The 24,481-nt window shown below is 36.9% G+C and overlaps 1 protein-coding gene across 5 annotated transcripts in view; it reads left to right on the forward strand.

Moving 5' to 3' along the window:
- Window positions 1–24,481, forward strand: part of ZNF521 (zinc finger protein 521) — a 289,152-nt gene that overhangs the window by 24,546 nt on the left and 240,125 nt on the right. For all 5 annotated transcript variants that reach the window (XM_055235774.2, XM_063614478.1, XM_063614518.1 and 2 more), the window contains one exon: window positions 5,434–5,613. Coding sequence is in view for 3 of the 5 variants with exons in the window: in XM_063614478.1 (XP_063470548.1) it covers window positions 5,434–5,613 (180 nt within the window). In the remaining 2 variants the exon portion in view is untranslated. The remainder of the gene's footprint in view (window positions 1–5,433; window positions 5,614–24,481) is intronic.

A 24,481-nucleotide genomic window follows, 5' to 3' on the forward strand; every position in this document is an offset into this window, starting at 1 on the left:
TTTTTGAAAACTAGGAAGGCTTTCTGCTTCTTGTTAACTCTTTGTAGCCTGAAGGTAACTTTTTCTCTGTTCTTAAAGAGTATAAACATAAATCAGGGATTATGATTTGAACATACTTGTAGGGGAGGAGTGCTTTCAGATATGGTTTATTTTAAACAGATACTCTCTGATTTTCTTTTTAGGTGTGGGACTTCTAAATATATCACGAAACCTAGAAGGCTAGTTGTTAGTACACATAAGAACTTTAAATACAACATCATTAGACAGTTAATTACATTTAGCACAAGATGATTGTTAACCTGAGATGCATCATTTGCAGTGATTTGGGGAGATTTTGGTATGGAATGCATTAATCTGAATTATTTGTTTACTTATTTAGCATAGAATTCCTGGATATGTGACATGGGTTATAATGCCTTTTTATTTTCAGACAATATCCGTGAAAGAAAGAACTCGGGCAGCTTTCTAAAGTCTCAAAAACCCTCTATTTTTACGAGTTCACTAGCAGTGTAGTGTTGGGGGCACTTTTTCTTTAATTTTTTTTGTAACAGTTTTAGGCTATTGAGATTCTGGAGGTCATGGTCATCACAGTGAAGCTAAGACTTGTTTTTTTCAGACAGTATGTATTTTTTAGTTGGTCGTCTCTTGAAGTCACTGGGCACTGTGTGGGTTGACTTAAGATTGAGTAATTCATGCCATGGCTGTTTAATTTGGTGAAAAGCTGGCTATGATCAGAGAACAAACTGTTAGGAAGTGGTCCAGTTTTAAGTTTGCGTGAGTATATAAGTGGAGTATTTTGGGTTCATTCATCTCTTGCCAGTCTTAGTTGTTAAGTAATCTTCTTGCATTCATATTTACATCATCCTCAGAATCTTGTGTTTCTGCCACTCATAAAAACTGACTCTGGTTTTTAAGGTAGAGCTTCATGCTTGGAATTAACCAGGAAAAGCCTCATTTATATCTCCAGCAAGAGGGACAGAGGGCCTGCACTGTGTACTTGCTGCCAGAAGTTTTTATAGTAATACTTTGTATCTAGGCTCTGGCTCTTACCATTAAATGTGCTTTTTATAGAGTACCAAGTTATAAATGTAGTGCAGCTACGGCATATTAATCTTACTGCAGAGATTTAATGAGGCAGTTGTTTTGCGATGGACACTATTGGGAGCAGAGAGCGACAGAGTTTTACTTTACCACTGAGCTGCAGAAATATTCCTTGCCTGGTAATAATTATAACCACATGATCTCTTAGTTTTTCTTTCTTTTGCCAGTGCTTTTCCATGCAAAAGTGGCTTGGAAGGAGGTCCATTTTGAGGCAGTGAAATGGATTGGAAATTGGGCTGTTTTCTCAGTAGTTTGACATTTTAGCTTTGATCAGGCATGGGATCCTTGTTGCACAGAGAGAAATATGTAAGATGAGTTTCAAGAATACAGATAGTCTTTGCCAGTCCACTGAGATGGCTTTTAGATATTCATTACTTTTACTTGACTTTTATATAGGTTATAAAAAGTAAATGTGGTGAAACCTCATTTTTACATGGACAGAATAGAATTTCTGCTGGTTGGCCTTAAACTGATCCCACACTTGAAATTAATTGAAGTCCATGGGTTTATTGCCTCCAACACTTTTAAGCCAGTGCAATTTTTCATTTTCCCCACAGTTGTAATTTTATTAAAGCAAGTTATAGCAATAACAATTCTTATGAAGAGGAGGATGAGACAAAGAAAAGAACCACCTGCCAGAGAACATAATCAGGGAAAAGAATGCTTCTTTTACATTCCTATTTATAAGTAATGTTAACAAAATTGGAAACAGAAAGCTGCCACTTACTTTTGTAATAATAATTGTGCGTGTGTTCCAAAATTCAGCATTTTATCCAATCAGAACGATATAAATCCAGTGTCCCACAGCACCCTTTTCAGAGGATGAGGTGGAAAGTTGGTTGAGGAGGTGAGATCATTTGTGCTGAATGCAACATGTTTGGGCAGCATCATTTAGGGTAGGGGGAGAGAGAGTGGTGCCTGCAGCTATGACACAGTTTGTAGTTGCAGTGTAGAGAGTTTGGGGATATTTTAAAATATCACCCTTTGCATGGATTTATAGCACAACAATGGAGTTGGAAGAACAATGATCCTTCCTGCAGTAGTGCTGGGGGCAGGGCAATACTTACAGGCATGGACCTTGTATTTATAACCCCTTAGGCTGAAGTCAGAGGTTTGAATGGCTAGCAGAGTGATACAATTATTTTTTATGATTGGATCTCAAAGGACTTTATAAAAACTACATCACTAAGTCCATGTGCAATTATTGAAGTGTAGCCACCTGTGGGAAAGAAATGGTTGACAGTATAAGCTTTCTAGAATCTTCCTACATCAACTGGCATTAGGGATGCAAACCCCTAGCACAAATAAACACATCTTTCGAATGGGCAAAAAAGAGTTTTTCATGAAAGTGGAGGCTGGAAAAATCTTACAAGGAGAGAGACCGAGATTCCAGTACTCATTACACCAAGGCATCATAGGCTATAATCGAACCCGCTTCCCAGAGGGTCCCTCTTAAGTGTTGACCTAAAAACAAATTCGCCAGTTGGCTGGAGCATGCATCCTAAAGTTGCAGCAGAAGTGAATAAGCTTGACTGACTTCAGTCCCTGAAGGGTTCTATCTGTAAATGCAGAAGTGGAAGCAAAACTATTTTTTATTAGTCTTAAAATGACCCTCATTTTAATAACTAGCCACAGTGTTGGAAGCATGGACTGGGGTCGGTTCTTCAGCTTTTGAGAGCAAAGCCATCATGCATTCTTCTATGTTTGTATTTTTGATATTGGATTCATGGAAAGTGTCCATATTCTTGAATAATAAGGAAAGTGAGTTTTTATCATTTTTCTCTGTATAGTACTTAAAGTATTCACAGAGTCTCCTTATTTAAAAACAAACAGGTCTGCAAACTGGATGTGTAGCATTTAAATAATCATATTAAAATTCAGACCTAACAGCGACATTTCCCTGAGTACTATCAGTTTTTTTAAGAAACTAGAAACTCATGCTAAACAACCAAGAGTATTCATGAGTGCATACTGCCTTCCAAAAAGTGTTTTAATGGTGTGGGGGTCAATTTGCCATAGTTGGGACAGTTATTTATTTTCCTGAATTGCTGTCTAGTTTGGCAGTATTTCATCACTTGGTTTTAGTTTGTTGGAGATCTTTGAATCATTGCCATTTTTTTTTTTTTGCATCTGTCGCCCCAGATGAAATATCTGAGAGAAGCAAACCCAAATGTGGTGGGTCCTGTAGTATCAGCTTTGGAAAATGTAGGCATGCTGGTGCTTTTTACTTTAGAGGTAACTGGTCTGTTCCTGTTTACAGAAAAAATACCAGTAAAGGACTTTTAAAGGTAGTCTCTATTTTTTTCTCCTTCCCTTTCTCACCATCACTAAATAATATTTACAAAGCACTCACCTGGATGTAGAACTGTGCTCAGCAGAGTACAAGACAAATGCAAAATCCCTGTGATTACTCCCCCAGGAATGAGCAGTCTAAATCCTGGTATACTGATATGGTCACTGTGTAGAATGTTGAGATAATAATTTTCCAGATGGCAAATCAGCCCAAATTACCAATGTACTTAAACAGTGTGTTCTTTTTGAAAAAACCCAACAAACAAAACTACGTGCTCTTTGAGATGGGAATTTTGCTTTTTTTAAAGAACCCAAGAGATTGTCAGATACATGGTGATAGAAGTTGATTTTGGCATATGTGAATCATTGGAAGGGTGGTGATATAGTTGTTTATTGAAGATGTGAAGAAAGGCTCTAGAACAACTGCCAGACAAAAAAGGGAGTATAAGTGACTTGTAGAAGAAGCATTCATAGAAACGTGCTATGTGCAACATAGCAGAAAACAATCTCAGAGAGCAGGATATTGGTGTGGTGGCGTTTATGGACTTTTTTGAGAAATACTTGGTTATTTTTGATTCTGTGGATTCTTGATTGTAACATTTAATGAAATATTTAAAGTGTTAAATAGCTGGGCATGGCAGTGTGTGCCTGTGGTCCCAACTACTTGGGAGGCTGAGGCAGGAGGATTGCTTGAGGCCAGAAGTTGGAGGCTGCAGTGAGCTATGATAGTGCCTATGAATAGCCAGTGCACCTCTGCTTGGGCCACCTAGTAAGACCCATCTCTAAAAAGCAAAATTAAAAACATTGAATATATTTATATTTAAATTATCATATTTATTGTAGCAATTAAAAGTAATATTGTAGTCATATAAAAACGTGGCTACAGATAATGCCTTACGTCTTTCTTAGGTATCTTGATACAGTTATTTTGTAACCATTTCATTGACTAGTCAAGGCCTTATAGAAAATAGAAATCTCTAGTTTAATTTTACTGTATTTTGAGATATAGTTTATTTATGACTTTGGAGGACTTTTTGCTACTGGAAATCAGTGACCCATAAATTCAGTCACTGATTGTATTATCCCATTATCTTAATTTCCCCCAAAGAGATACTCTTCTGCCCCCTCCCCACACAGTTCCTTTCTTTCTCCCTCTTTGGGAGGAAATGACTCAAAGGACAGTGTAACTAATCAAAAAGCGTTTATTGAGCTCTAAGTAAAAGCATTCCACGTGCTTTTCTCTCCCTGCACCCCTGCACCTCTCCCTGCTGTTTGTGTATCATTTTTAGGGTGAAAATTGAACTATTTTTAGTTTTTACAACATTTAGCTTTTCAACATTGGTAATGCCAACTCAAGTTGTTGATTTCATTATTATTTATAATTGTTTTTCATATATCTTATTTCACTTTTTTGGATAATTTTGAAAACAAGAGACATACATTTACACTTGAGTTTGCGTTTGTAAGAATGTTTTGCTATGTGATACAGCTTATTTTGCTATCGCTGTCTAACAAATAATGGAGTAGCTGTGTGTTTTGACCAGTTTATAAGTAAAGGTCAATTTTGTGCCTATGGTAATTGGCTTAGCTTATTCTAGACTTTTGGCTAATTCTTGTAATTTCCCATGAAAGAGTATATTTAGCAGAAAAAGAGTTCATTCTTAAGCACAGTGGGTTTTCTTTTTTTTTTTTTTGCATTGGAGACTGTTTAATTTTAAAAGTGATTTATCTCTCTTAAGCAAAAACTAAAAGGCTATGAAAAACATGGCAATGTCAGTCTTAAGAGTGGGTGAGTGATTTGATGGGAGAGAGGAAAAGGGCTACATGGTGGGGAAAGGGAAGAAGGCCTTTGATAGTCACTAACTGAATAATTTTAGGAGAGGCTCACTTTTGATTCTCCTGTAATAAAATCTGCAATGAAGCCCTCCTATTGCAACTTCAAGGAAAATGGTGTTTCTGTTTTTGGTAGCAAGAAGATTAAATGTTAGTTTAAAAGAACCTGTCTTTAAACCCCATACTTACAGTGTTGATATTTTTCAGACCCCAACTGTAAACTTGAAGACAAGACTGAAGATGGAGAGGCACTAGATTGTAAGAAGAGGCCGGAAGACGGGGAGGAGTTGGAAGACGAAGCCGTGCACAGCTGTGACAGCTGCCTCCAGGTGTTTGAATCGCTGAGCGATATCACAGAACACAAGATTAATCAATGTCAACTGACAGGTAAACAATACTTATCACTTTTTTGTCTTCTTGTACTGTTCTATTTCTGAGTTTTTCAGTTTGTTCCTTTATGTGTTTTTCTCTTCAAATTATTTTATTCCTATGCTTGAATACCTAGCTAAGTCTAGAGGTGCTTTTGAAAGAATTCTGAGATGGTTGTTTGGCCTAACCTCAGTGTCACAGCCCTCTTAGATTTTGAGATGCACCTAGATGTTAATAGCTAATGAGTGTATTTTCTTTTTTACTTTTTTTTTACATGCTGCCATTTAGGAGCAGAACATGAATATTGGATGACTAATATATTTTAAAAATCCTTTGAATACCTTTTCAAAGACAGCATGAGCAATGAACGTGTTAGCTTAGATAACACTTCCTGAAGGAAACTTTTTCTGATCTCCCGCTGCCTGAGTTAGCCACATTTTTTGTGTTCCCATAAAGTTCCATACTTATCCTTGAGCACCACAGTTCTCACTGGGTATGGTCATTTTTCCATCTCACTCATTAGACTGAAAGCTCATGGATGGCCGAAACTGTGTCTTATTCATTCCCACATTATCTAAGCCTAGCACAATACCTGGCCTATAGTAGGTGCCCATTAAGGCTGGCAAGTTATTCTGCTATGCAGTTCCTTGGAAGAGTCAGATTTAAAGTAACATGTTGCATAGCATGTTTGATGTAATGGCTAAATAAAACTGGGACTCAGTTTACCAAATATCTACCCCCTTTCAAATATATCCCACAGGAATGCATCTGTGAGCCTGGGTAGGGCATTTTAGATAGAAGTCTGTAAGATACACATCATTCTACTCTTCCTGTTTGAAGCTGACGCCACTCCTACGTGTGCGTGTGTATGTGTGTGTCTCTCTTTCTCTGCCTCTTATTTTCCCAGCACAAACCTTTCTTCAATTAAGCGAGTATGCGAAATGTGTTTACTGGACAAGTGGTTCTCTGACTGTTTTCCACAGCATGTTCATATTTTTATAAGATTTTAAAGTGTGTTCTATTTTAACAAGGTTTTCTGAATGGATTATTGTGGAATGTTGGATTAAATCCATTAAATAGACTTCTTTATTAAAAGTGCCTTGTGGCTCTTCTCTTCAAAGAGGGATTACAGTGAGCAAGTTTATTAGGCCCCAGAATCATCTTCCTTTCAGAAAACCCATAAACATTTTCTGGAACTGAAGTTTGAGAATCGATGTTGCTTATATAAATATTGGCCATACATATATATTTTACAGTTTATATATGCTTCTAGGGAGCAACTTTTATTTTGATACAATTCCAAACATACAGAAAACTTGGAAAAATAATATAAGGAACTTCCATATCATTTACTTGATTCACCAGTTGCTTACATTTTTCTCCATTTACTTTGTTATTCTCTTTTTCTCTCTCCTATAGCATCTCTTTCTTAATCATTTGAGAGAAAGTTGGAGACATCACACCTCTATACGTATATCCTTTGTATTTCTGAAGAACAAATCTATTCTCTTACATATCTATAGTATACTTACTGAAACTGAGAAAGTTAGCCTTTAGGCCAGGCGCGGTGGCTCACACCTGTAATCCTAGCACTTTGGGAGGCCGAGGCAGGTGGATCATCTGAGGTCAGGAGTTCAAGACCAGCCTGACCAACATGGTGAAACCCCATCTCTACTAAAAATAAAAATTAGCTGTGCGTGGTGGCACATGCCTGTAATCCCAGCTACTCAGGAGGCTAAGGCAGGAGAATTGCTTGAACCTGAGAGGCGGAGGTTGCAGTGAGCCGAGATCACGCCATTGCACTCCAGCCTGGGCAACAAGAACGAAACTCTGTCTCAAAAAAAAAAAAAGAAAGTTAACCTTTAACACAAATAGATACTATCTAATTCACAATCCGTATTTAAATTTCAGCAGTTGCCTTAATAATGTCTTTGGTAGCTATTTTTTCCCCTCATCCACAATTCAGGATCATGCATAACATTTAACTGTCATCTCTTTTACCTCCTTTAACCTGGAATGTTCTCTCAGCCTCTCTTTGTCTTTCCTGACCATGACATTTTTGAAGAGAAGCTACCAATTAGTTTACATAGTACCCATCAATTTGGTTTTGTCTGATGTTTCCCAAGGATTAAATTCAGGTTACATAGGCTCCTGTAGTATTCAGGCTCCAAAGGAGCCTGAATCACCAAAGAAGTGATATTGCACCCTTCTCAGTGCATGGGATCAGGAAGTACATGATGTTAGTTTGTTACGATGTTGATGTTGTTAACAATGAATGTTCGTGTAAGGTGGTATCTGCCAACAGTTTCCATTATAAAGTTACCATTTTCTCTTTGTATATGGTTAATAATTCATGGGAAGATAACTTTGATACTATATAAATATCCACATATTTGTAAAATATTTACCCGCTGTTTCTTTTCTTTTTTTTTTCTTTCTTTTTTTTTTTTTTTTTTTTTTTTGTGATGGAGTCTTGCTCTGTTGCCCAGGCTGGAGTGCAGTGGCGTGATCTCTGCTCAGTGCAAACTCTGCCTCCTGGGTTCAAGCGATTCTCCTGCCTTAGCCTCCCAAGTATCTGGGACTACAGGTGCATACCACCACGCCCAGCTAACTTTTTGTACTTTTTAGTAGAGACAAGGTTTTGCCATGTTGACCACGCTGGTCTCAAACTCCTGGCCTCAAGTGATCCGCCTGCCTCGGCCTCCCAAATTGTTGGGATTATAGGCGTGAGCCACCACGCTCAGTCGTACTCACTGTTTTTATGTCTATTGCAAGTTATAATTTATTTGTTAGCCTACTGTAATATTCTTTCTTATTCATTTATTTGTATATTCATGTTACTGTCATCTTTTGGGTTTTTATTTTATTCAGTGGGTCATAATTCATTACTTTCATTTTATTGATACCCAGATTGCCATAGATCTAGCCAATGGGAGTCCCTTCAAACAGGATCCTGTATGTGTTTAATATGCCTCCATCATTATTTGAGAACTTTAGTTTCTGATGCAAATAGATGCTCCAGAATCATCATGGTCTTTTCTTGTCCTAGTCCTGCAGTCAGCCAGCAATTTTTCTTTTCTTTTCTTTTTTTTTCTCCTGGTTCTTTATGAGGACAAAGGTATTTGGAAACCAAGATATGGATACTATGTATGCTCAATGCTATAGGTATACCATTACTTATAGACTTCAGTAGACAGAAGTAGGAAATGTACATGCATACTTACTAGAATATATAATACACTCATAATATGGTTCATAAAATTCACACATATACAAATATATGCACATATGTGTATTTTTCTCTATCCAATAAAAACCATATGTTCATATTGATACCTCTCATTCAATTCAGTATCTCAGGTACATCCTAGTCTTTTTCCTTTGTGTATTTCTACTGCTTTCTTTAACAGAGGGAAACCTGGCTTCCATTATCCTTATTAATATGTTTACTCATTTGCTTGAGCCTAGAATATACAGTAAGTAGTTTCAAAATTGCTTACTGATACCACCATGATAGGCAAACTGAGTTTGATATTTGTTTATAATTGTTAATGCTGTAATTTTTAGTGCTATATTTACATACAGTGAAATTCATAAATTATAAGTATATAATTTGGTGAATTTTGGCAAAATAAATACACCTATGTGACATGTCCGTCTTAAGATATAATTTCTTTCATCCCAGAAAGTTCCCTCACGCTTCTTTCTGATCAATAATGCTCCACTAGATGTAACCAGTTTTTGAGTTGTTTTAACCATAGATTCATGTTACCTATTCTAGAACTTCTTGTAAATGAAATTGTATAGCATGCAGCCTTTTTTGGTGTGTCCAGCTTATTTTGTTCAGCATAATATCTATGAGATCCATTCATATTGTTGTGTATGTAAGTAGTGTGTTTCTTTTTATTGCTGCGTGGTATTCCATTATATGAACATATTATTATTTGTTTTACATTCTCTTGTTAGTGAATACGTTGATTATTTTTAGTTTTTGAGTATTATGAATAAAGTTCATAATAGTCAACCTTCGATATGGATCTTTTTGTGGACATATGTTTTATTTCTCTCATTAGGAATAGAATTGCTGGGTCATTGGGTGAAGGGCATGAGATATGCTATGTTTAGTCTCTATTAGAAACTTCCAAACCCTTTTTCAAAAACTCCCACCCGCAGTAGATGAGAGTTCTGGTTGTCGTACGTGCTTGCTAACATTTATATTGTCCATCTTTAATTTTGACATTCTGTTGGGCATTTATTGGTATTTTTGTGGATTTTCTAGCTCATATATATTTAGTTGACTTCATTTAAGATGTATTTTTCCTAGAACATATCATTTTGGGAAAATCCCATTAAATGCAGATAATTAGTAAGATGCCATTTTCAGTAGAATAACTGGTGCTTTAAACAAAGCTTTGCTCATGTAGAATCAGCACTAACATTAGGATAAAGACATGGGAACTTCAGCGTGCCCACTGGACTGACATGACAGTGTATATTCATCTAGCAAGAAATCGTGTCTTTGGTAGGAGTGGGTCCTGTCTCATTTTTTTTTTTTCTTTTCTCATGTTAAAAGTCATTTTAAAATACATATAATTTAGAAAACAACCTTCAAGTTCTACTTGGTGAGTGGTTAATTTTTACTGAGTGCCTGCCCTATAGTTATTCTTATGTTCAGCTCTATAAAACTGAATTGAAGCAAAAGGCATTATTCCTGTCTCATACAACTTTAATAATACATGTGCAGGAAGTGCTGAATTTTCCACACATGGTATGGCAAAGATTATGAGTTAAATTTTTTAAAAAACTGATAAAATGTTTGGTTGATTTTGGTCTGAAGCTTTCTGAAAGTAGGGAATCTGTTCTGTGGTCACATACTACAGCAGGTTAGTCAAAGGTAGAAAAGTAGAGGCTGGGCGTCGTGGCTCATGTCTGTAATCCCAGCACTTTGGGAGGTTGAGGTGGGCAGATCACCTGAGGTCAGGAGTTTGAGACTAGCCTGGCCAAAATGGTGAAACCCCGTCTCTACTAAAAATACAAAAAAGTTAGCAGGACATAGTGGCGCACGCCTGTAGTCACAGCTCCTTGGGAGGCTGAGGCAGGAGAATCACTTGAACCCAGGAGGCGGAGGTTGCAGTGAGCTGATATCGTGTCATTGCTCTCTAGCCTGGGCGACAAGAGTGAAACTCTGTCTCAAAAAAAAAAAAAAAAAAAAAAAAAGGAGAGTCTTAGTTGCCACTTGTTGAAGCACATGTCCAGAGAGAGTTATTTGATGGGTCTTGTTTTCCTGTTTATTGTTGTTCAGGATGATTTCTTTGGGACGGTGGTAGATTCGGGAGGCAAAGTATAAGTGGAGGCCAAGGAGGAAGCAAAAAAAAGGGAGAAATGAAATCAGGAACGATCCATGTTTGTTGAAGGTGTTAATGGTGAAGCTTGAGTTGGCTGAAGGTTGCCCTCCAGTCTGATCTGGAAAAGATTAAAGACACTTGGAAGCATTTTAATTAAAAAAGTAATATGATGCTTTTGCTTTCTTGCTTGGTTAAAGCCTTTTAGTGTAAGTTGGGAGGTCTGACAGTTCCAGTGTTTGCTTCCCACTGCTTGAATTCTCTCTTCTTGCTGCTTCCCCACCCCCCAGCCCCAGCTGACAAAGTGCTGGATTTAGCAAAGGAAGGTATTTTTATATATACTTTTTTTTTTTTTGCCTCTTGGTTTTATTACGTTTTCTTTCCTTGTTTTTTTTTTTTTTTTTTTTTTTTTTTTTAATTCGTTTTGCCTTTTAACTTCATTCAGCCCCGTTTGCATCTTTGCTGATTTTCCTCTAATTCCGGTCCTTTCTCCAAGATTCTTAATTTCCCTGTCCATATTTTCTCCTTTCCTTTCTCCCTGCCCGTTCCATGGTCTTATCTTGCTGCTTTCTCAATTTATTCTTTGTTCCTTGTGGATTCCCTTCTATTAATCTTGAAGTCGTTACTGACATGTTTGGCCCTACCCAGCTAGACCACTGCCTGAAGACTTTTTGATGAACAATCTGTGTAAAGAAAGAGGGAATCCTGAGCAGTGTGCTAGAGGGTTAATTATAGAGTACGATTAGAAGTGAAAGCTATCTTACAACTTGTTGATTTGCAAAATAACGGAAAAGGGATATATTCTATGTTCTGATGCCTATATGGGTTACTCAGGGTAGTTCTGTTATGAGAGAGCCATAAAAACCCTGTCTTAGGTTCTTCCCTTCTTTTAACTGAGGGTTTTCTTGGTAACTTAAGATCTGTTCCTTTGGTGACTTTCATCCCCAAGGGTGATGCACATTCCTTGGAGAGCCTGCCTTGATGAAAACCTATTCACTCCGTATCAAAAGTCTTGAAACTGAGCCAAGGCCAAACTAAGCCTTTGGAGATGAAGGTCAAATACAGAAGTACAAGATGATCAATTCTAGACCCAGATTTGAAAGTCAGCTACAAGATTATGTGCCAGGTCAAATAATGATTAGCTGTCCATGTGGACTGAAATTTTAGACAGTGGATCCTGCAGGGATAAAGAAAATGCGAGTGTCACACACAGCTCATGGAGTCTGTCACTGAGAGGATATTCTAGAATTTGGATAGTTTTCTGGACAAGCATCCTTGATCTAAGAAAGAACAGAACAGCCCCTGAAGATAGCAAAGGGCTTGGTGACACACATAGATGAGTTCTCTCTCCTTTGTCTCATGGTGCGATTTTCCTGGAGTCTACAGTCCAACATGTATAAGTAAGTTATGTATCATCCCTGCTTGAAGGAATAGGGGGAAAGGTGAAAGTAAAATTTAATCCCTCTCTTCAATTTTAGCAATAGATGGAAACCACCTGTCTTGCCCTAGCCTTGTTGTCTTTTTCCTGGAGGCTAAGAAGGCAGGGGAATCAACACTCTAATGCCGTTGGGACTCTGATGCAGAAGACAGATTATCAAAATATATATTTAAAGAAGGAAAAGCACAGAGAACCTCTCATTTTACTAATCCACAAACCCTATCATTTCTTGCCAATTCCCTCAGGGGGTGGGGAGGGCTGGAAGCCAGAGGGGTCTCATCACACTGCTCAACAAAGATTTAATAGCAGGGTGCTATGGGGAAGGCTGAGATTACAGAGACTTTGTTATGCTTACAAAAGTGAGTAAGAACTAGCATTGTAAATCATCAAAACTAAGCTACACTTAACAGGATAAATGTGTAAAGTGCATTTGGTAATACTCTATGCTTGTTGTTCTGAGTCATTTTTCTCTTCTCTCCTGCTAATTTGCAAACTTGAGTTGTCTGTTAAGTGTTCTTTCACATCATTAATGTGAATTGCCTGGGCGTAATTGCAGAAGAAACTAAATAGCATTGTGTTAGTTCTTAACCCTCTGGTCTACCATACTATTGGTAGATGAGCGTGTAGAAATATGTGTGGTAGTAATTCTGCTGTAGCTTTGGGGAACATATTTGTAGACCATATATATAAAGCCCTACCCAGGGTTGTGGCTTCTTTACAAATATTCTTCCTGTTCACATTTTTTAGGAAAATGAACTGAATTGATGAATGGATGTTGTTCATCAGTGTAAAGTAGTATGTCCATTTAATTTTGTTTTAAATCTTATGAAACTTCCTGGAAGCTTCATAAAATTTTTGTGAGCTGAAAACTTTTAGACATCTGGAATATCCTTATTATTTGGCCAAATAGTTTTTTTAAATGTGAAAGTGAGTATACATGTGTCATATGGTTGTGGCAAATTAAAGACTGGTTCATTCCAATGAACAATAAAGTGCTCTAACAGCTAGTTCTGTTGGCAGTGGGAATAAGGGAGATGAGTAGTTTACAGAATGAAGCGTTTTCATAAAAGCAGATTGAAACTGCTTAGAACCTTTTGCTGTTTTCCTTATCAAACCATTAGTTTAAATAAATTACATGAAATAAGTGTGATATTTCAACTTTTTAGTTGAATTAATTAGGCTTAAGGCATTATAAGTTTTATTTGCGTATTTCTATATTAATTTCTATATTAATTCATTATTCATACTTTGTTATTAATCATTTGTTATTAATTTATGTTTCTATATTAATTATGTTTAAGGGACTATAAGTTTTATTTTCCTCTTTCCTTCCATTTTGATCAGTTCCTCATTTTGTACCTAAAGTATGTCTTTTTTTAGCCTACTTCATTCTCCAAATCTCCCTAAGCCCCCAAAATGCAGTTTCATGGCCTCAATAGATTCCATTCTCCAGCCCATCTCTATATGCATTTTCCTTTTAGACTAGTGATTTCTAAATGCACTGTCGTAATATGTATTTACTACTACATTACATACATACATGCATTATACAACATTCACAAAAATAGAAATTAAAAAATTAGGTAAAGATGAAATAAACAGGGTTTAAAAATAATTTTATGTTATTTTGAAGTCCTGGTCCATCTTTGTTTATTTTGGTAATTCATTTTAATGACTGTTAAAACTGAAAAAAATACTTCACAAAACCTCCAGAGAGAATGTGTGTTATTCTTTCCCATGAGGTTGTTATCAGTGGTGGGTATAAGTCCATATTTCAAAGAACTTTCCTGATGATCTCACTTCTGTGCTTTTGTTTTGCCAACTTTCAGTCAGCTCTGATGAAACTCTTTCTCCCCCTCCCCTTTCCCTTTCATATGGTAGGTGACAGGAGCTTTTACTTGGTGTGGAAGGGCCAGATTTGCCGTTTTCTTGTTACTTGTGCTTGACTATCAATATCCTGCAGTTTTTTTTTGCAGAAAACTTTTAAAAATCAGTTGTCAAAATTTGAGGATTTTGCATGAATTAGATTAGTTAAAATTAAATATGCTGATCCTTAATTCCAGTTTGCTGGACACTGTAGACTGCATTAGTATGAGATGGGATAAAAGGGGCTGGAGAAGCCAGCCCACCCAGCTGTCTGGAGTGCTGTTTATCTCATTGCTCTCAGGAAGGCCTGGTTAGTACCTGGATGGCTATTTCTGATTGGTGTCTCTTCTGATTGGTTTCTAACTATTCAGAGTATCCTCTCTCCTGCAGGATAATATACCCTGTATTTCAGAGACCACTGTTCTTGACTATCACTTATTTAATGCGGTGAAAAACAGCTCACCAAATCTTTGCTCCTCTCAGTTTTAGAGAAAGTGGTGGGGCTGAGTGTGTCACTTTGTTCAACTGTCAGGGCTCTGACCAAGTTCTTCCGTGCAGTTACCAAAGACAAAGTGACCATCCATAGTTGGTTCCGACTTCTGAACTGTAGGCTGAGTATGCTTCCTTTTCCGGTTTTGGAGGTAAGGTCAGTTCATTCATTACCTAGTATACAAGCTTTGTTATTTCCACATTGATTTTGCTGCAGCAGAAGTTTTTGAATATTAGTACCTGGTCTGCCATTCTCTTCTTGATATATTTGTAAAATTTGCTACCACAACATGGATATAAAATAATTATTTTTAGATCTGTTATCTTCTCAAAGCTCTTTGAATGCTTGTGGGTATTGTAATTGGTATTTATGAAAGGACTGTCTGTACTGATGAATATGCTTTTCCAGTATAAGTGATGATCTGTTACATTAATTAACTTATTAAAATTGAAAAGTTTGGATTTTGAAAGGGTAATATAAGAAATATTTCTCTGTAATTTTGATGTCCATATTTTGTTAGGCATTTTTACTTTTAGCTTGCTTGAATAACTTCTGATTCACAAGAAAGCTACTGATTATGAATGAAAAGTTCTTGAAGGATGTAATCTCCTAGAAATAGAAAATAAATGGGTGTATTCACTTTAATTTTTACAAGTAAAACCTAAGTGGAGAATATCTTATATTAGTTATAACTGTATTCATAAATCACCTGTTTCTTGACTAATTTGAGTTTTTAAAAATTAAGTCTTTTGAAATGAATATTCAAGAAGAAAATTAGCATTATTTGTCTGTAAATTGTTTTGCCTTAGTTGTATAATTAATAATGAATATATAATGATCTAACTGTGGTTTCAGGATTCATTTGCCAAAAATTGTGAATAAAATGTCAAGAACACAAGCCATATCTTCAAGAATTTCTCCCCTGTCCTTGATGGTCATTGATGGTAATTAAAGCTGTCAGTTTGTCCCTGTGGAGAAGTATAAAAATTATAAATGAAGAGCTCTATTTGGGATGTGGAGACAGTGGGGTCTCTTTTGTGGGGAAGACGAATTAAAAGAGACCCACTATTTCTTAGGCCCTCTGCAGTCATTTGGTCTATCTTGTAAGCACCAATGTTTAGCTATTTGGATACAGTTGTGTGCACATAAGAGCTCTGCCACATTTAACATGTTTTCAAATGTGAAATTCAACATGATAAAACTTAAGATGTTGAATTTTTTTTTTTTTTTTTTTTACATTTTTGCTTGACTCATGTTGTTTTTCATGTTCTCTACTTAGGATGCTCGTGACCTTTATCTGTTTCCTTTTATAAGGAGTGGGTTACTAGAAAAGCTGTTAAAAGTAGACTATTTCCACACCCTTCTCTTTGTGCTAAGTCTGTGTTTGGGGATCTTGTCTTTAGGGAATGGTAGCAACCTCACAGAGATCTATGACCTCTTAATAGGTCTTGGGAGGGGTCGGCAGGAATCATTCTACACTGTGCCTCAGGGCTTAGTTCCTTTAAACTTCAAGGAATTGGACTGGAACTCTTCACTCCTCCTTTCTTTCGGTTTTACCTTCAGGGGAAATTGATCGATTAGAGGTGATTATTCCACAAACTCTGAACCCTTTCCCCATCTTTGTTCCAACTGGAGCTTCTCAAAGTTTAAAGTGATTGTGTCTCCTGGGTGAATTGTAGAATGAATTTAAGTAGGTTGTTGGGCAGAACTCTTTGAACACACATTAAAAGTGCTAAAAAATATATTTGGAACAGAAGAAAATATTTGAAGCAAAAGGGTAAGAAAACATTCGTTTCAGTATAATTATAATGTAATTATATGGGTTATTTTTGAGCAAAAGATTAGCTGTTAGAATGTAGAATCATAGTGCTTCAAACTAAGAAAATAACAGAGTCAACGCAACAGATGGGCAAATGTTCAAAATCTGAAGGGTGAGTAAGGACCCAATAGGACCAAAGATAATCATAAGTGATTGGGCGTATATATGTCCTCTGTTAAACACAGCAATATTCTATTAATTGATGGCTTTCATTATTGTTTTCTAACTTAACAAGAAAGGATATATACCTATTCTGTTTTGTTTTCTTTGCATGTATAATATATGTGCCTTATGGACACTATATCATATTTGAAATATATTTAATACCACATCAATTTAATCTTTTCCCTCCCTCTTTTTTTTTTGTTTTTTTTGTTTTAAATCTGACTCTTAGACTCTACCTACTCACAGAGCAGAATTAGCTCCCCCTGGTGACGAAATAAAAATGTAGACAAGGATGTTTGGGGTCATGAGCTTCATTAACTTCAGCCTTTAAATGCATAATTAATATTAGTATGTGTATAGTAGGCATGTACCCTGAACTGTTTTTCAAGTAAAAATTCCAATTAGTCTTGAGAAATGTTGATTTTAATGTCAGTTTATCTATGTAATGAAGACTCATCCATCTTGTGTGGCTTTCTTGGAGTTGTGCCCATTTTGATGACCTCAGACATCTTGGTTTTCGGCTGTGGGAGATACTAGAATAGGAGGTAGATATTCAGATCTCTTGTGAACTAGGAACTGGTTATAAAAGCAGAAAATAAAAGTAAGAGCAGCCATCAACTTACCTATCTCTATCATTCTTGCAAAATAGACTTTTATAGAAAAGATTGTCATTGTTAAAAAAATTTAAAAGAAATATTGTTTTAGAAAAAGCACTATTATACATTCAAGCACTAAGATTTATTTTTGGTTGTACCAACAAAACATTTTTCCATGTAATTTATGAATTATTTAATGTGTATATTTTTTATTACTCAGATTCCCTTTAAACTTAACTTTTTCTGTTTTATAAAACTGTTCCCCCTCATAATTAAATTATCAGGTTGACAGACTCTTGAGAATGCTTTTTTAATCTTTTTAAAAAGAAATCTGTCAAATCTATTATATACTTACTATTTCTTATACCTAATTTTATTTTCTATGCAAAATATTTGCTTTTCACCAGTGTTTTATGCTGGTTATTAAAAAGCCATGTCTTGTGGCTGTATGATCTGGTTTAATATTTATATTAAATATTACAGATATGATCATGCATTTAAAGGGAAAGATTTACAATTTTATGTTAGAGCTCATATTTGAGTTGCTCCTTTGTTCCTCTTGTTCTGAATAGTTTTCTACACTTTTCTGCCCCTCTCTTTTTGCTTTTCTTCCTTTTCCAAGGCCACAGTTTTTGAGTACAAGCCTTAGTCCATTGATTTGTTCATTTCTTTTGTTTTTCCACCAAAGTGTCTCTCTGTTGGGAGAAAGAATACCATCTTCTAACCTCAATCATTTCTTGCCATCACCTTCTGTGGCCTGCAGAAACCTAAGCAGAGCTTCTCTTGCCTTATTGATACTATTTTGTCACTTGGCCTGAAGCGATGGTTATGAAGCAGATTAGATGAACACAGCATCCCCTTCCCCCAGTTAATTTCTGCCTCCTTCCATTACCGCTAACTTCCTTCTGCAAGCAGTCTGCCTGCCCTTTGCAATTCATTAGTCCCAGTGCCTAGCAAAAGAGCAAAGAACCATGCTTTGCTTTAACTTTTGCTAATGGTCACTCATAGATGGAGCTTAAGTTGGTGCCTGACAGCTATGTAGTGATAGCTTTCTTCTTATGAACACCAGGCTACAACTGACAAGTGTTTAATAATATAAATATTATTATATTGATTAGATACTGCAGTTTGGCTTAATAAAATGTGAAGTGTAAGGCACCATTTCTTGGTACACTAAGAAGACCATCCACAAGTAATGAAATGAATAGCGCCTCTCAGTAGTGTGTTTTCCCAGTACTACTATGCATTCATCAGCAATTCAGTTCAATAAGCATCTGCTAAGATCCTACTCTTTGACCAATAAATCATTGGAATTCAGGTTCCAGCATATTCTGAGAAAAAAAATAATTTTGGAGGGGGTGTGGGGGTGTCATTAAGGCCAACTTGGCACATCGGGGTGGTTTCCTGGAGCACATGATGTCTTTAGTGATGAGCAAGAGTTAGCCAGGCCAAGAAAGGGAAAGAGGTGCTTCAGATCGACAGAAGAGAAAGAATAGGAAAGAGGTATGAAGCAGTATAGAATCTGCTGGGCAATTTTAAGCCATAGAAAATGTGTAAGATGGAGAATTAATGAGAGAATAAGAATATATTAATTATTCATTGTTGCATAATAATTATTCCAAAAGTTTTTGTATAAAAACAACAGCCATGTATTTTCTCAAAGTTTCTATAGGTCAGGAGTTTGGCAGCAGCTTTTCCAGGAGATCCTAATCCAGAGTTTCTTATGAGGTTGCCATCAAGCCATCAAGGTGTCAATCAGGGCTACAGTTACCTGGTGGCCTGGACGGGGCTGGGGTATCTACTCTTTTTTTTTTTTTTTTTTTTTTTTTTGGAGACAGAGTCTTGCTCTGTTGCCCAGGCTGGAGTGCAATGGCATGATCTCAGCTCACTGCAACCTCTGCCTCCTGGATTCAAGTGATTCTCCTGCCTCAGCTTCCTGAGTAGCTGGGATTACAGGCATGCACCATCACGCCCAGCTAATTTTTATATTTTTAGTAGAGATGGGGTTTTGCCATGTTGGCCAGGCTGATCTCGAACTCCTGACCTCAGGTGATCCGCCCACCTTGGCCTCCCAAAGTGCTGGGGTTACAGGCATGAGCCACTGCGCCCGGCCTGGGGTATCCACTTCTTAGCTTAATTGTGTGGCTTCTGCCTGAAGACCTGTCAGGAGGCTTCACTGCAAGGGCCTTTCTGTAGGGTAGCTCTTGACATGGTAATTGACTTTTCTCAGAATAAGTACTCTGAGAGAGACAGACAGACAGACAGCAGACAGAGACAGATACATCAAGATGGGAGCTGCAGTGTCTTTTATGACTTCATCCTGGAAGTGGCATAACATTACTTCTGCCATATTCTACCGATTACACAGATCAACTCTAGTGTATGAGAGAGAATTATACAAAGGCGTGAATACCAGGAGGTAGGGATCATTGGAAGCCATATTGGAGCCAGTTACTACAATGAACCAGGAAAGGAAGGCAGGGTCTGGAAATGGGGAGGCCATGCCAAGAGCTTAAATTTGATTCTCTGGCCTGCATTTTTCAGACTGCTCTGAGGAACTTCACAGATATCCGCCAGGTAGGGGTGGAGGTAGGGAGTTGAATTAGCAGGGATTCTCCATTCCCTGCAACCAGAGCAGCCCAGGATGAATATTCAAGTCAGATTCCATTTGAGTTTTGAGTTTAGAGGTTTAAGAATGTTCAATAATTACTGTTCTAGGCAGTGGATAACCATCAAATATTTTATGCAGGGGAGTGAACACATATTCAGATTAGATTCTATTTTGCAGAGTTAGATTGGAGAAGGAACATTGTGGGGAAAGGATTTGAGATAGGAAGCTCTTGGAATTGTACTAGTAAGAGAAGATGGGATCAAAGCCAATGCAGTGGTCATAGGGTGGAGAGGGTGGCCAAATTCGATAAATATCTAGGAGGTAAAATCATCCAGATGTAGTAATTGATTAGTTGTGTCTCTGAATTCCTCAGCTGTACTGGGTGGCCATCACTCGATACTAGGAAAAATAAAGAAGCAGGTTTGGAAATTAGATTGGTGGGTTCCCTTTTTACTTGTGTTAAATCTGAGATACTTTTCTGGGTAGAATTGTTTAAAGCACCAGTTGTGTACTTAGGCCAGAACCCAAAGGTAGACATCAGGCCACTTACATACTTTTTTTTTTTTTCTTGAATTGTGGTTTAGTTTTCCCTTTATGAGTTGTCTAAGTTTCTCTCCAGTCTCACTCCAATTTTTGTAACACCATTTCTGAGCTTTTTTTCTTTTTCTTTTTAATAAAGAAGGACCTCTTCTTCTCAGATTGATTACTACTTATAAGGCCTCTTGTAGCTGGGATTGTTACAGCAAGTGGAAATGACACCCTACAAATCTTGTCTGTAAAAGCAGGATGTATAAAGCATTAAGGCTGGCTAGTGTTCTTGTCTTTCAATATGAGGCATTTTGACATTCGTGGTTTAATGCCTTATTGAAATCCAGCAAATGGAAGCTAAGAAGGGTGCTTTAGTCTCACAGGATTAGATCATATAGGGTTTTCTTTCCTTTTTGAAAAAATATACCAAGGTCCATCTCCATGGGAAATCTTATTACTAAGGAATTACTGGTTATGCCCACCTTTCCCCACAAAAAAAGAAATTACCAGACAAATTTAATTTTACTGTTCATCGCTTAGAATCTGTGGCCATCTCGTGAATCTTAACAGGCTGCTTTTATATCTGATTTTCAGACTTGCAGTTTCCCATCATCTCCCTTCGTATTATTTTCATTAAAAATTCCATTAGCTTAAAAAAAATCAATGTAATCATTCAGTAGTAATTAATTCTTACCAATTTTCTAAAGGAGAAATGAATTAACAAAACTTCAAAATGTTCAAATGAGTAAAAAGTGTTGTGTGGTTAATGGGACTGGTAGAAATGTCAGTATGATGGATAGAGGAGTGGGTTCTGGCAAATGGCTGACTGAATTGCAAATCTCAGTTCTCCCGAAGCTAGTTGTATGTCCTTAGACAGATTACTTAAATGTTTAATTGAACATTTACCTGTAAAGGTGATAACATTGCCTGCCTTTTATGGTTGTGGCAGTTAAGTGAGCTGGTAGATGTATCATCATGGCAAGGTGTGTGGCACACAGTGAAGGGATGTGATAAACATTATATATTATTAGTGTTAGTATTGTTGGTATTATTAAAGAAGATAGTGTTTCCTTTAAGAGTAACTCACATGAGTCAGATTCCAAATTTGAATGTCTTCCAGAATCTTGAGATATTTTGAAAGAATTAGTATGAGTTATTATTTGCCATTCCATCTTAAAATTCTTCCCTTCTAAAATTCAAAAAGAATTAATGTGTTATTGCTGCTAAGGGTGACTGGCCAAATGGAGGAAATGAAAATTAGTTTAATTGCATTCATTACGTTTTTAGGAAGGTCTTGATGTTTAACATTCTTTAAATAAAGAATGTTATGTTTTAGGAATAAAGAAGAGAGAGACCCAGTTTCCCAAACCCAGTGAACAAAATTAACATTTTATTCTAAGTTAGTTCTATACAAAATATTAAAAATTAAGGCCCTGTCATCAGTTTTTAGCCTGCACACTGGCACATATAAGAAGATAGTCATGCAATAGATATCACTAAAACATTTTATACTTGTAGCTTATTTATTTAGTAACACAGAATTATCTATGCAACTTTTAGAATGGTTTTAAAAGATTTCTCTAGTTTTATAAATTAGCTCAAAAATTAGAAAATATACTAATCTTAGTTTAGTACAATGAAAAATATTTATACCTCATTTTTAGTAGGCAAGCGTAAGCATGATGGGATTGGTCTAGCTGTAATAGATGTTCAGGTGATCGGTAGTTTGGAAATCATCTGGTGTAAGTGAGTTCATTTAAATATGTGAGATTTCTACTTTTGCTTTCTAGGAAAATAGTGCCTAAAGAAGTGCATTTGTGCAACAAATGACCATAAAGACAACTGCCTGTTTTTGCAGCGCACCAAACATATTAAAGAACATACTTATAGTATATGTGTTAGTGTGTTTTGCTATATTCACATCTTTTGCTGAGCATTATGAGGGCACAAAGGAAATGTGAGTCATGAAACCTATGGCCTACAATCTTACTGTGCACTTGAGGCAAACATAAACACATGTACAGTATTTGACAATGACAGGTGTACCTGAAAATGTGTGTTGCATATGGCAGTATATCATTATATACCAGAATTGCTAATATGGATGGTAAATTCTGTGACTCTTCAAAGAAGGGAGTGGCAAGTGTTCACAGGAGCTGATAGGAGAGGTCTTGTGGAAGAGGCTGAAGGTGAACTCTGCCCAGAGTAATCACTGGGACATTAAAGGGAAGGTGTGGGATGGAAGGGAAAGGCGGGCGTTCAGGGTGGAAAATTGCAGATGGGTAAAAAGACCCCGAGTTCAAATTCTGTTATCGCCTCAGAAAATAATTTCACAAGCAGCAGAATTCTGTCACAGCATTTGCACACTCAGAATATTGAAGAGTTCTCTGGGGGCATTGTGTGTGTAAAAAGTGCTGTAGGTTTGCACACACACAAAAAACTGAATGTAAAGTCAGTTAGTAACCTGGAAATAATAAAAATCTGTTTCACATTAGGTTGTCTGATGAGCAGCTTGAAGAGAATCAAGTAGGGTAGAGTTTATGAACAACTGTTGGGAAGTGAGTTAGGTTGTGGCAGTTTTAGAATATGCAGAATACAAGAATGTATGGACTACCACATCCAGTCTCTTAATTCAACAGAAATATGTTGAGCCTATCTCAAAGAGATTGTATTTGATAGTAGCATCTTTTGCCTTAATGCTTTTGTTAAAATGTCATGAAGTGTCTTCAGATGTAATTTTCATTTAAGTTTTCTTCTTACTATGCTATGAGCCTTTGGTGCTTATCAAATGTAAATTTTCTTCAGTGAAGGAAGAAATTACTAGCACAGCCATTAATAGTTTAATGAAAAGTCTTATTGCTTCTTAAAATTTATATTTTCATGGTGATTGACAAGTGTTAATTTGTTAATCCTCTGTCGGTGCTCATGGGTAGGTCAATATTATCTTCATTATAAAATGAGAAGATTGAGAAATCAAAAACTTCAGTGAATTTCCTGAACAACCTATTTCTGTATTGACATGGCAAAAACAAATTGAGTTTACTCTCAGATTATTTTTTTAGTTAACCAAATATCTTTGTGTTGAATAATTGACTATCTCAGATGTCTGTTCCTCCCTGTACAGTTAAAAATCCATTTATACCAAGTGTGAGTTTGGGACCCAAAAACTAGATTTGATCTATGGGCTTAGATGTCAAAGGTTGAAAGTAGCGTTTGGATAAATTCACAAGCTAAATAATTATATATAATAGGAAACCCCCAAATAACAACAGCTTGAATTACAAAGAAGTTTGTTTCAGGCCAGGTGTGGTGGCTCACGCTTGTAATCCCAGCATTTTGGGAGGCCGAGGCGGGCAGATCACGAGATGAGGAGTTCGAGAGCAGCCTGGCCAACATAGTGAAACCCTGTCTCTACTAAAACTACAAAAATTAGCAGGGCATGGTGGCAGGCACCTGTAGTCCCAGCTACTCGGGAGGCTGAAGCAGGAGAATGGCGTGAACCCAGGAAGTGGAGGTTGCAGTGAGCCAAGATTGTGCCACTGTGCTCCAGCCTGGGTGACAGAGTGAGACTCCGTCACACACACACACACGCGCACACACACACACACACAAAAAGAAAGAAAGAAGGAAAGTTTCTTTTTTTTTCACAGAATTCTAGAGATAAGCAGTCCAGAGCTGGTTTGGGAACTCAGTGGTTCTTTAGGCACCCAGACTTTTTTCTTGGTGCTCTGCTTCCTAGCACATGACTGCCATTGTCAAATAGGCTACAGTGGGTGCCAGAGTTCATGTCACCATGTCCTGTTGGAGGTTAGGAAAAGGAGGAAGGTAGAAGGGCTAACAGGCCCTGCTGCCTGAGTTGATTCCCTTTAAACAACCTTCCCATAAGTCCCATATTTTGAGGTATGCAACTGATAGTGTCTCACACAATTAGTATATTTGAATATTTATATTTTACATTATTGTGTAATATTTTGTATTGCTCATGGTTTTTTTCTTCCAATGTCATGTATTATTTAGAGTACTTGCTAAAA

The sequence above is a fragment of the Symphalangus syndactylus genome, chromosome 1 (assembly GCF_028878055.3).
Source record: "Symphalangus syndactylus isolate Jambi chromosome 1, NHGRI_mSymSyn1-v2.1_pri, whole genome shotgun sequence".
In the NCBI taxonomy this organism is placed as follows: Eukaryota; Metazoa; Chordata; class Mammalia; order Primates; family Hylobatidae; genus Symphalangus; species Symphalangus syndactylus.